The sequence below is a fragment of the Bombus pyrosoma genome, linkage group LG4 (assembly GCF_014825855.1).
Source record: "Bombus pyrosoma isolate SC7728 linkage group LG4, ASM1482585v1, whole genome shotgun sequence".
Taxonomy (NCBI): domain Eukaryota; kingdom Metazoa; phylum Arthropoda; class Insecta; order Hymenoptera; family Apidae; genus Bombus; species Bombus pyrosoma.
In genome coordinates this window covers 12,756,814-12,771,050 of record NC_057773.1, presented here as the reverse complement: position 1 = coordinate 12,771,050, position 14,237 = coordinate 12,756,814, and the positions used below count along the sequence as shown (strand labels likewise).

General features: G+C 32.9%; 1 protein-coding gene across 2 annotated transcripts in view; it reads right to left on the bottom strand.

Annotated features, from left to right (window-relative positions):
- Window positions 1-267: 267 nt before the first annotated feature.
- Window positions 268-14,237, bottom strand: part of LOC122566773 — a 642,331-nt gene continuing 628,361 nt past the window's right edge. For both annotated transcript variants that reach the window (XM_043724480.1, XM_043724481.1), the window contains 3 exons: window positions 10,416-10,567; window positions 9,932-10,004; window positions 268-9,544 (listed from right to left, as the gene is read on the bottom strand). In XM_043724480.1, coding sequence (XP_043580415.1) covers window positions 9,523-9,544; window positions 9,932-10,004; window positions 10,416-10,567 — 247 coding nt within the window. In that variant the 3' untranslated portion in view covers window positions 268-9,522. The remainder of the gene's footprint in view (window positions 9,545-9,931; window positions 10,005-10,415; window positions 10,568-14,237) is intronic.

Genomic DNA, 14,237 nt, shown 5'->3' with positions numbered 1-14,237 from the left:
TTAATATTAATTTTCAACAAACATTTATGAGATACGAAACAAATTTATCTGTTGCAAAGTTTGGCATGAACTCGCGTCAACAAAGTACGGTATGAAAATATTCAGAAGAAAATTGGTCATAAAATTAAATTTCTTGAAAAAGTTTTGATCGCTATAAATAGTTTAAAATTGTTTAAAAAAAGCAATTCGGATTCGATTATTTAAATATGTTCATGTTGTATTTAACATAGTTTTGGTGTGATGGTGCTTTGAAGAATACTCGTTGGAGAAACGTCCATTAATCTGTAGTTTATTTCGTAAGACATCATCGTTTCTACAATAATTGTAATTGTTGTCTTGTCGCTGTTACATGTTTGAGCCTATTTATGTACAATAGTCCCAACATATTCGGTTTGATGAAAACGGAAAGCGCCGAAACCAAGATTTTCCACGTATTTTGGATAATAAAAATCGATGTACAAACGATGAGACGAATACGAAAGAAAGAAAAATGGTATAAAGGTTTCGGTAATCTATGTTACGAGATTTGCAAAAAGTTATGTAACATTAGTACGAAATCGTTGTACGTAATCTACTCAGGCTGATCGATCGACAGCTGGATCATCTATAAACAATTCTTGTTTTATTGACTTTGTTGCAACTTTGGCAGTTATTCAGTTGTATGGATTTATTCTCGCTTCTTGTCATTGTATACTATATTTGTCTTTGTAAAATTAGATAGAAATAATAATTATCGAGAAATCACAGGAAATTGGATGATGAAATACTAGAATAAAAACAAGGACTGTACGATTATTATAAATTTTAGAATGACGATGAATATTTTTTCCACTTAGGTATGTGTACTGAACTTTATCACAATGATTTTTTATACTGAATTATAGAATAAACTACGTATAATGAAATTGGAAAATAATGTAAAATTGTACATTCTCTATTGGGAATACAAAATTTAAAGATATTCAATGTAAGATAGATTTCAATAGAAAAAAATGGCAACTGATGAATGAAAAGATAACGAAGACAAATTATCACGCGTCATTCCATATTTTCTCCATACATTACGAATTCGATTACTTTCGAACTAACAGCTGTATAAATTGAATATCCTAAATATATTGACAAGTATGTTTCTTATTTTAAAGACTTTCGACTATAGAATTGTAAATGGTAAAAAAAAGGGTGAATCGAGCTGTCGATTGTTCAACTAGTTACATGGATTTTCTCATTTCAATATCGAATCTAAAAAAACATCGTTAAATTCGATCGATGAAAATCTGCAACGATCGATTTTGTTCCTATCTTTTTTAATTTTTTTTTTACTTTTCCTGTTTCTTTTTCTTTTATAGTAGGATTCAGTTTTTAAATGTTCGACCCTTCACTGGGAAAGGAACGACGATCGTCACGAGATTATTCTGGATGGAATCGACGGGGAAATATAATAAGGAAAATTACACGCAAGCGAAATCGGCGAATGAAATAACACGCTGACCTACATAAAACTCTTTATCGTGCAATTATAAACGCCTTATAATTAAGGGAATGTCGACCAAAAATACGCTTAACACGAAACTTAACGTTAATTCTAACTCGAATACTCTTAATTTAGGCATAACGCGATACGTGTCCTGACTCGATAAGAACACATGGCACTTATTTTAATTTAAAGATTATTTAATGCAAAGATTTTTTTAATGTAAGGAAATTAAAACAACATTTTGGATGTAGATTTGTTTCCTTAAAAGTTAATAACAAGTGAAAACAAATAAATAAATGTAGTAAGATGTTTAATATCATTGTATTTGAATAATACTTAAAAAATTCAATTTTGAATATCCCATGAATTTTCTCCGATTGTAACGATAGAATTTTTATAAAATAATTCAATGAATCCATAAAATAGCTCACTTATAAAAAGATTGTTAAATTAATCGTTATTCTTGGTTTACAGTCAACCATTTCCCAACTTCATCTACAGTTTACACACATCCTGCATGATGTACTTGAAAAATAAATTAAGAAAAATAAAATAATAAAAAATTCTGCGATGTAAAAGATACAACAAAAAGTCCTGACAATACACAGTTTTAATTAAGCTTTAACATGATCGTATACTTTTAATTTAAATTGCGATATTACAATTAATATGTAACAGAATATTAAATAAAAGTCTTTCCTCTGCCGATCCGTACAAATTTTTCTCAAAGAGGCTATAAAAGGAATCCAAAATGAAGTAAAATAAAAATAGAATTTTACATAAATTTTAAATTCTTAACTCGAAGAATCACAAATATAACATAAAAGAATTGTTAATTAAAACATTGTAACACAAGTGCTCGTGTTTTCGAATCGCGACGCGAACACGACCACGGACTTCCGACTAACGATCTAGTGACTAGACAGTAAGCAAGTGTGTTCGTATTCTCTCCGAATCAATCAATCAATCAATCAATCATTCAAGGGTGAATGTAGTTCTTGTGTACTAGAAGGTATCGTTAGGCGATCTCGGATCGATCGATCGGCGATTAACGTGGTCGACAGGCCTCGATTCTCTATGTCGACGCACGACGGCATCGAAGAAAACACGAAGGAACCACATTTCACGTGATACCTTCGTTTTTTTTTTTCACGCCGTGGCTCCTCCATTAAATTCGGTTACGACCTATCCAACCTTACACCCTAGATAACGCATAGATATACGCATATGTTTATGTGTCATATAATTATATATATATACACGACTTTCCTTTTTATGTACAGAATCGCAACTATTAGGGTTAATCGTTACGTAGATCAATGTCCTTGCGGATTCATTAAAACGGGGCAGAAAGACGCGTGCCAGCGTGTTTCATACTCTCCACCCTTTTAATAATTATCCCTTTAATCTCTCGTTTGAAGATCGATTTCACACGACGCTCGATCGATTTCCCTGGCTCTGGTCGTCGAAAATTCGCCTCGTCGTCGTTTCGAACACGCTTTCCCTTCGTCACTTTCGTGCTAGAAAAATCGTAGAAAAAAGCGATCGCTAGAAAATATCGCGACGACCATTCGCTTCGTCGTGAAATCAAAGTTACGTCCACGCGAAATCAGTCGAGACGGCTGCGAAAAAGAATCGTCTGGCTGCCGAAACGAGATCATCATACATATCTCCCTTGATACAAGCAAAAGGTACCTTCTTATTATACGTATAAGATGCAGGGTGATTTTTTAGTTAGTCAAGTCATAACGTGCATAGATTGCCATCCGTAATAGGATACTGTTAATACTTAACATACCTAATTTGAATTGTTCCTTTAATTTAAATATTTCAATTAGTGTCACTGCGTGTCACCGATGAGATCTGCAGCATTGAAAGCGTTAAGCAGTTCGAAGATGATTACAATTTTATAATTGATATTATAAATAAAATGTCTTTTTTTTATATAATATATGCGTTTATATATGTCAGCGATATCGGATTTTGTATGTATTTTATATGCATGTAACGACTTAAGCCTTTGGCTCATTAAAGATAAGAAGTTGAGAGCCATTATCCTGAAGTAATGTGAAAGCAGTCCCAGAAGAGTAAGTGGTGTTGATTAAAAAAATTTGAGAAAAAGAGAAGAAACTGTGTCCTAACACTGAGTGTACGTGATTGGAACCCAATATCGACCTTCTAGGATCCATAGATCCTAGATTAGGGTACAAACGACTTATATATGTAGTATGCAGATAATATGGAAAGGCGACAGTGTACGATCAACAATGTGATTGGCGCCACTGCCTTGGAATTTTTTTCAACTAACGAAAAAATCACCTTGTATAAGAAGGTATCGCATATACTTTCGTATAAGGGAATTGCATATAATTTTTAGTTATAATATTTTGTTCGGGGAGAACGTGAACGTCTCCGACGTGGATCACGGACCTTGGCAAGTTAATGATCGTTCGGATGGGTGTGTAGTATTACAGAGATTCCTCTCTTGGAATATTGACAACGCGATGCGCTTACACGGATAACACTTGTTAACTATTTACTCCTTACGATAAGTTCGACAGATTAATCGTGTTATGGTTTATGATAAACGTGCATGGATAATTGTCGACTGTTCGTTACAATTCTAACGTGAGAACGTTCTCGGGATGGCCAGACTCATTCCTTGATTTATTTGAGCGATATTTTTTGAGATGGAGTTTTTTTTTTTGTGTACAGTTGACTTTTGTGTTAGTTTTATAAAATCGATGGAGAAAGAGATGAGATATCGTTGTGAATATTTACAGGTGTGGTGAAGTGTTTACAAAGAAAATTTTGTAAAAATTGAACGTGATTTTAGTGATAAAAGCATTGTAAAAGTCAATTGTGACTTTTGTAACGAATTGTGATACTTTACGAATGGAACGGTCGATTCTGATAGCGAATACACGTGTTGCGATGAAAGTATTGAATTACTTTAGAACTTTAAATAGTTTCTATTTTAAGTGGATGTAATCTAGTCCTTTCGTTAACAAATTATTTAAGTAAACACTTGTCTATTATTTTTCTGGTGTGTCAAATAAGTGATTCATACGAGCGTTTTAATATTAAAAGATAGTAACAATTTTTACAAATGGAATAAAATTTACGGTAGTATTCCTGATAAAAATAACATTGTATTACACAATTTAAAATGTATACATATATGGCCATTGTGTAAATAAGATTAAATAGATATTTACACAGGCACCTAATAGTTCTAGAGGTTCAATTTGAACTAGATCAAGGGGATGATCAAATCGATTCGTTATCTAAATTACATTTCGATTAAGTCGAATGATGGACTGGATTATGTTGAATGGTAGGTATAAGTTAGGACTGAATTACATCTAGATTAGATTCGGGGGTAAATTGGGCTTGGTTTATGTCTGGTCACTAGATGTTTTATGAATCGTATTACATAAATTAATATAATATACTATAATCGAATTAATCCGTCAAAATATTAAGTTAGAATCTTTTCATTACATCCACCATCGATTTTGTCATTTTTTAACATTTTAACACCTTCATTAACACGTACGATAATTTTCATCAAAATTAAATTATCCAAATGTTAATGAAAATGTAGAATCGAGACAATGTTCTAGTACCATTTAAATATCTTTAAATGTTTATAACTCCAACACTTTTCTAACACTTTCGTCGCAACACGTACATTAATTTTCGTCAAAATTAAATTATCCAAATGTTACTAAAAACTTACGCTAGAACGAATGTTGTAATATCGTTTGAATTCCTCGGAATATACATCCATGATGATTTTTATCAAACGATTTCGAAAGAAAGGAGTCTGGCGTGTAATATGTCCCCGATTTTGGTGGCTCGATCAATGAATTATACTTTCTTTATTACGCGATCTTCGCGTAGACTCTGGTTCGTCCTCGTACATACGACGCTACTCTGTTGCATATGATACACGTTTGTTTCTCTTTTTCTGATTCTCGTACTGAGAGAACGACGGCGAGCGAGATACATTTATCGAAGGTGCTAACACCTACGAGAAACGTTTACTGTTTACTGTGACGCGAAACAGAGCGTTAAAGATACTTCTTTATAAATAAACGGATAAACATCGTGCGTTAGATAAGTATAGAAAAATATTCTGCGATAATAAAATATTACATATTGTATAACATCGTGGCTATCTAAGAAAAATCTGTCAAGTTTATTTTTAATTGAAGTTATTCATTTTGAAATTGTAGGATATACAAGATTGTACGAAATTGAAAAATTGTATAAAATGTAATATAACGATGGATAATCGTATGTTTGAAAGAGAATGTCATAGTTTCAAATTATACAAGAATCTGTAATTCAATGTAATCTTCTCATTCTTCCAGAATGAAAAATAATAGAACAGAAATTTTTATATTTCTTGTGGAAGATAGGAAAGCATTTTCCCGAAAACCTCAATTTTAGAACTTACAGAATTTTCCTTCTACATCCATGATACGATCGCATAAATAACACAGGAACAGTAAAAGAGAGATACACTAGACTACAATCTAAAAGCTGAAGGCAAGAAGAGCTGCCTCTGATTCGTTTAAATACTTTTCACCCAATATCTATACAACAAACTCACGAAAATAATACTACAAACGTATAACAAAAGATTTGTACACATTTACTGAATACGTTATTTAAAACTCCTACGAAATAGTTCGTTTATCCAAACACAAGCTCAACTTGTCTTAAAGAACTCGCCGTGCAGGGAGTGCAAAGGAAACGTACAATACGTTCGTATAAATAATTAAATTAAAATAGAACAATGTACAAATACATTTTATCGCGTGTGAATGCGTATTTCCATAGTTTTTAAACTGCGAAACAGTTTTTTACATACGATGAAAATAATTAATCAATTGAATAATTAGATACATCATATATCTTGCAGATATTTTAAATAAAAAATAACAAATTATTTGATACGTTGTACGCAGCTCGTAATTATAACTAGACAGAGATCGTCTAGATTAGCCTTAAATGCCTAATGACTGCAAAGGTGTTTCTCTCAGTACGCGAAGCTATGAGTTAGCGAGCGGAAAATTCGACAGTCTGCCTTTGCGTTTCCTCCATTTAGATCGCGATCGTTGGATTACGATTCACGATTTCTCGGTTACCTTCTTGAAAAAACGAACTCTTGGTCCCTATATTTTTCTCAAAACACCTTCGCCCTCAGTTCGTCCATTTATCTCTGCGTTTCTTCCTTTTGTATCGCGAGTTCATTCGGAGAACAAATAAAAGGGAAAGAATAAGTCGTCGCCTTATTACTGGGTTCGATTTCGGACAGATCGATCATACTCTGTTTAAACTTGTTCAGGAAGAGAAACTTGTTCAAAAATACGAAGTTAGATTTTAACGGTGACGCGCGCGTTTCAAATGTTTTCCCCTCTTTCTCAACTGATATTCAGTAGAGAGACAAGAACTTTTCGATTCTTGTAGAAGCACACGAAGATATATGGACACCATAGGTGAAAAACGTGATAAGTCATATTTCTCGTTTTTAATAGCCGTTCAAGTTCGAAGAGTAGCTTCGAAATTATATTTTTAAAAAGCTTATTTCACTTAGCAAAGTATTCCTTGAGATAATTCTTACGGGTTTCCGGTTCTTTTGTCATGAAAAAAATGTTTTATAGAAAGAGGAAACTTAGCTTTTTTAACATCATGGAAAAACGTTCCGTGTTGTTAAACTTTAACTTTCACTACTAATATCTAACGGAGAAATGGCAGAAATAGAATTACCACATTTTTCTCTTTTGATTTTCATATACAAATAAAAGTGAGTTCTCGAGTGAAATTTTCTCGATACGCTGAACTTTCGATTAACTTTTTATAATGTATCACTTACAGCATACACAGCGAGCTAAAAATCAATCTATCAAACGACGTACGCGTTAACGTCGCCGCTAAAATTACCGCAAGCCAAATGAAACTTTTATCGTTAAGCTTTTAACGATATTCCAAAATTGCTTCGATTTAATATTTACATCACCGTGCATAAATATCCAGATACTTTGATCGATTTATGGTAATGAAGTGCATGAATTTAATCAAATTATACAAATTAATGATGAATTATTGTATTAGTAACTAGAAGCAACACTTGTTACCCTTTATGAAATCACCGAAGTATAAATCTAAATTATCTATTAAAAAACATGGCAGTAATATATTTTAACGATTTGGAAAAATCAATTAGCAAGGATCATAATGATGTAAGTCAGTTCACTGTTAGTTTATAAAAGCTTGATTGTATTTCATTAAATTATGAAAGTATATCGTGGTAGAGAATAAAACTGGAACTCAATTAATTATGAAACTAATACATTTAAAAGCTAAAACACGCGATTGTTAAAATCTTGACTTACAGCATTACGCTAATACGCAGCATATTGTACGTAGCTATAACAATTATAAAGAATAAAATCATCGCCGATTGATTTATCCGTAATTTTCTAATTAAAATATATTCTGTTAAAAATAACCAGGTATCTGGATACTTCTCAGCGGTAATATACATATGTATGTAAAATAAAAATTCCAAACAACGTATCTCCATTAGATAGACGCGAATGAAACGGTTCACCGAGACCAAAAAAGATTTACTCTTACACGAGGATTTTTTTATTCGCGAAAAAAGTGCAGACGAACGTATTAAAAAAAAAAAGAGAAATTGTAATCTCGCGCTCGTCACCGCGTGAACACTCGAAAAAACCCAAACGACATCGTCAACATTGGGACAATGGAAACGCTTTTTGAAAAGCTGCAAACGGCATAAAGCCGCGCGCGTTACTACCGGGTCGTGTCCTCTCTTACTGATCTTGTCAAACGTTTCTCCTCTCTATCTTTCCCTTTCCTCTCTTCGTCTTTCTTGTTCGTTAAGTACGTGCACGACGACCGTCGTCTGTTACTAACGTGTAACCTAGAACCTTAAAAACGACAACGTTCGAGCTTACTCTACAGGAACGAACCTATTTTCTTCTTTTTTATTATTTTTCCATTATCCTCTGTTCCACACCTAGGAGTTTTGTTAGCGTATATCAAAAGGACTATGTACAAAAAGGGTCGGCCAAAATGTACGAAACGATTCCTCGAAAACGAATGTTCACGAGGCTGTGCCACAATTGTGAAATTTTCGCGATCGAGGAACGATTCTTCGTTTGGCCTTGGGCTTAGGAACTATACTTACTGCTACGCGATACTGTTCAATGAATTTTTTTTTTTTCATGTTCGTACTAACAGATCAGCTTCGTTTTCAGTGTATACTGAAGTACGCTTGATCGATAGACGATTTCAATCGGTGCAATCGATCTCTGTTTCCTATACTCGAACTTTGGAACCTTAGAGTCGCTTCTTCGACCAGCTTTTACCTATCATGTCTCTTTCTTTGAAGAGCGCTCTTTGCTTCGATGTACATTACTTTATGTATAATACACTGTGAATGGAACACGATCGAATATTTATTTCGATCTTCTAAATTCAATTCGAAGATAAGGTCTGATAAGATTTCATTTCGATAAAATTTAAGTCGTATTAATATACGTATAATATTGTTTTACGTAATATACGACTGAAAAGGTGTAATACAGTATTTGATAAATTGGTGGTTAAGAGAAATGGAATTCGAAGTTGAGAGCATTTTATAGAAAGTGTCGAGACGATTGCACTGATCGTTTTAGTACACCTAAACGGTGTCCTTAAATGACGCGAGATCACTACGATGAATCATTGTTTTTCTTCTTCTCGTTTGTCGTTCGCGAGCAAATCGCTGCAATTTGAATTTTCTTCTTTTTCTTACGTTTCGTCATCGTACGGGTGTCTCTTGTTCACGACTTCGATGTTCTTCTCTCTTTTTCGCTGTTTCCTCGCTGGATGTTACTTGCTTAAGCTCGTTTTCCCTTTTCGTAAGAGAAATTCGTGGCTGATTAATTGTTTGGAACGAAGTTTAGAAGAGTGCGTCTATCTCAGTATCGCTCCCATTCGACGCGTTGCATGATTGCTCTTTTTCACTGAGCGTTCAGTTCAGACCTGCCGAGAGGAAGTTGAAGAAAGGGAACGTGATTTAGTGCGACTGAAAGCTGTGCTTTAATTAAATGTCAGATTTGTGTCGAATAAGATATTAAATAAATAAAAACAATACAAATTCTTCTATTACATTTTGTTGATATTATCATTACGTAAATTGTAATTTATCGTAAATTGCAAGTTATGAACTACGGATGCTTATACAAATTCTTTTCTTTATGAGTATAAATAAAAAGATGGAACTTAAGTAGAAATTTCATCTATTTATTTCGCTTAATATTGGAAGAACTACTTTGAATCTTATCATCTTGAATTCTTACTAGATGCATAGTATCAGATAAAAATTTAATGTTTAAAGACTTTCATTAAACGTAAATTGAGATCACTTACTTCAATGCTTTGTAACGTTCTTTCTCTGGATTGTTGTCTGGTGGTTCACACTCGAAAGACGCCAGAGCTAAAGCTATATTATCAAAAGAAATAAATTAGAGTAATAAATACTGGCGAAGCTTACAAGGAATAAAATATTTTTTAACATCTAAACAACTGAAAATAGCTTTTTCTATCAATTACAAGATAAAGGTCACTTTAGTTTCCAATGAAATAATCTGAAATATTGTAACAGCAGTTGAATAATTTCGTTTGACGTAATCTCTTGTAATTTCGTTCTAATTTTACTGCGAAATAATGCAATTTTATTTTATACGAGTTCTCGAAAGTAACATCTTATTTTTAAATATTATTCTATTCTTTACCAATTAATTTAAAAGCAATTTCACGTTTCATTTAATTACTTTTGTTCCCTGTTGTATTTTCAATTCATTAATTCTCTTCTTATCTACGAATCGAATAAAAACAGGTTAAAAAGTTTTACCATTTTCAGTCAGCACCGGGCTCGCCTGAAGGAAAGCAATGACACGCGGATTCTTCTCGAATGGACAAGCAACTTGTTTCCAGGCAATGAATTCTGTCACCTGTTTCGCCAGTTGCCAGAACTTTTCGAAATTAATGTGTCCATTTGGTAATCTGAAACGATAGTTTTACGACAGGATTAATGTACAAATAAATATAAAAAAATACAATATGTATAAATAATAAATAAATCATGAATTAAAAATCCTTTAATCAAAAGCTTGAAGAGTTCTTATATTTTATTTTAATGGTAGATATTGTGTTTAAAATTGTTGTTCTCGGTTTTTTAAAAATTAAAAAGAATTAACAAATCCTTTAATATTCTTTCAATAATACTATGTGTAACTTTTACGTGGCACAACGTAATGAAAAGTATTTATATTTTTAAGAAATGTTTAACTCGTAGGTCAATTTAAACTCGTTAAAATTTTTTCCTAAGCTTTTAATAAGTTTATCTAATTTTATGTGACTTTATTGATGTCGACATTGACGTCTAAAACCATGTCAATGTTCTACCAGCGATGAAGAATACTTTCATCAGAGTATCGTGGTTCGATATAATAAACCTTTTAAGCTTTTAACCAATTTATTAAATTTCATCTATTTTATGATCATTAAAAATTTTATCGATATTGAAAAGTAGCTCGTCAATGTTCTACTAGTGGTTAAGAATATTTTCAACACAGTATCGTGGATCTAAATAGCAATCTGCGCATGTAATCATTAAAAGTTTCACTGCTATCAAACGCTTTGTCAATATTTCACTATCGATGAAGAATCGTCTCTTCAGAGTATCGTGGGTCGATAGCAACAACAATGTTACATCCTTTAATGTACGTTGGCTTGTGTTTATACAGTGTCAGCCGTTCTGCGTAGAATAACGGTCTCCTGTTATTTTGTTAAATTAATTTCGGATAATCCTGATCGTATTAGCCCGTGTGAGAGATACGCTGATATGTTAAGTTAATGGTTAGCTCCATAAATTTCAGGCTTAGGACGCATCAATCAGTCTTCGGTTTGATGCACGCTTTGATTAATTCAGACTTAGTCAATTTCGATTCGCTCATTCGGATTTGTATTTTATCATTAATAAATTTACATTCGAGTTTGGAAAAATACTTAACTCGTTTAAGCTACTATCCGAGATTTTTCTTATTTTATCTTCGCATATGTCATATTTTATTATGATGTGTTTTGCAATATTTTGTTATTTTGATATTTTTATGGAATTAATACATATTGCACGGTACGATGTAAATTGAAACAGAGAAAATTGTTGCGAAGGAATATAACAGACAATTTTATTACAGAAGTTATTACACTACAAGAGTCGTCGTAGTTTATGATCAAGATGAAGTTTTGTTAAATTTTAAGAATTGTATTTTTTATTTTCTTATTATTATCATTTGCTAGAATCTGTGTAATTCTTCTGAAACATATTTTCAAATATTTTATTCGTTTGAGTAAATGGGGAAAAGCTCCTATTTCTCTAATTATCTCCTATTTAATAACAGTATGAAAAGGATAATGGAAAGTCGATCCACACGTTACGAAAGTACACGGTTTCACGTGGATCTAAAATCGTTTTAATTATTTAACGAATCTCTAAAATAATCTGTTCGATACGTGTATTCCTATTGTAAGAAAGTAATATCGAAACTGAATATTTTATTCGGTAAAAGGAAAGTTCATTTGAAGAGGGTCTTTCTACGCTTCTTCATTTTGTAATTTCAAGAAGCGGGCTCAAAGTGGTCAGTTCGCGAGGAAGTCTCAAAGTTTCTGAGTAGTCTCATCAAGTTTTATGTACTCTTCGAAAGCAATGTAATTTTACGTGCAAACAATCTTGAAACTTGTTGAGATTTTTCTTAGGGAAAAGAGGAAGCGAGCAAAAAAAGCCATGTCGAAGATGAATCATAACGAAAAATTGCTATTTCAAAATCATTATCACTCAAAATGGCTGATAGAAGCCATTTTAATGTATTAATTATACGAATACAAATCTTTAAAAACGCATGTAAGACAGCTTCGAACGAAATAAAATGCAATCACAACGAAAAGAGACTTTTTAAAAGAAAGTTAAAAGAAAAATTACCAAAACTTTTTATCAAAACCTTCTATCGACGTAAAATGAGTAATATTTTCCGTTCACGAATTTCACGAAGCTTGACTAAACGCAAAACACTATTCATCCACAAATCATGTCCAATATAAATCTTCGAATACATGCACGTAATATCAGCTATTGCTCAACCAAATTTCCAATTCCAAAAGAACTTTTAAGAATTCATCAACCATCTACCGACTCATGGGTTCGACTGAAGAAGGAAATAATTCGTCCTACTTAGCAGATATAGTATGTGTATATGTAATGGTTCAGGAATACATTTGAACATTTACTGTGGAAGATATTTATGTATATATTGTATGAAGATAAAACATTTTGGAAATTCATTAGCATTGTAACGAGACACGACTGTCATGATTATATTGGCCAAATTTGGAACCAATTTGAAAATGTGTATAGTGGGTTCTTCCAAAAAAATTTGTAGCATTTTTATTATGAATTTTTATCAAATAACGTAATGTTTAAAGAAGTATCATTCATAAGGTGGATGATAGATCAGTAAATATCTCGTAACTTCTATTAGATTACTCGAAAAATTTGCAACGAAAGTTGAGAAATACTTGAGAAAACTTTCGTCATCTGTAACTTGATGAATCTCTTCTTGACAAATTTTTCGATAACCCAAACCTAATTCAAATCGATAATATACATTTTCAGATTGATTTCAAATGTTATCGACGTAATCATGAGTTGTGTCTCATTATACCGCTAATGAAATTTCAAAATGTTTTGTATAACACACATAATACATCCATGAAACGTCTCTATAAATAGATATTGAAATACTTTCGTAAGCCACTGTACACTGTATGTGACGAACCATGGAGCATGTGACGATACAACGAGGGAACGCGCGAAGACACGTACATGTGCGCGAAAGCGTGGGTGAAATTACAAGTCGAACTTGGGCAATTTATCGTGCGGGTCGGAAGTGTGCGAATTCGCGTAGCATCGGCGCTCGCTTCCGGCTGCACGACGTTCGCGTTACGTTCACGTAACAGACATTTACATACGCGCAGCCATTCGTCTTCGCCCGGTGGATGCCTCGATCGGTCAATATCCATCCACTGTTGCCTTCGAGAAACCTATCTTTCCTCCGTCTACCCTTTTCTCGTTCCTCGTCCTATGTAGGATGGAAATTCTATTACAGATTCGGTCCACGGACGACAAGGAAGGATAATTGCTGGGAAGGAGGCTCTTTTCCCTTATTAAACTCCGTCGAACGTATTGGGAGCTGTGCCGCTTTCTAAGGAAATTGATACTATAACGCGATTCGGTTTGCCGGAACAGTCGTTTCGTATTAAGGGTGAACGCGTTAATGACTGAGACATGGATCGTGTTTGCAATGGAAACGTGGCAACGTGGGTGGATTTTAGATAGAAAATTTTCGAATGATTTTGGGTCGAGATATAATAGAGTATTTCGTATTTGTAATAATATGGAGACAAGAATATCAGGGTAATATAATAGAATTTAAATAAACAGAATATAATACAAGGATCAATTTTCTTATAATAAACGTTGTGCCTCTGTTTCTTTAAATTTATAAGGATTAAAATTAACCCGAGTAAAATTAATTAATTAAATTATTTATCCATTTATTAATTCTCTATCTCGCGCAATAAATTTTTCTGATTGAAAAACGACCTAACTATCAAG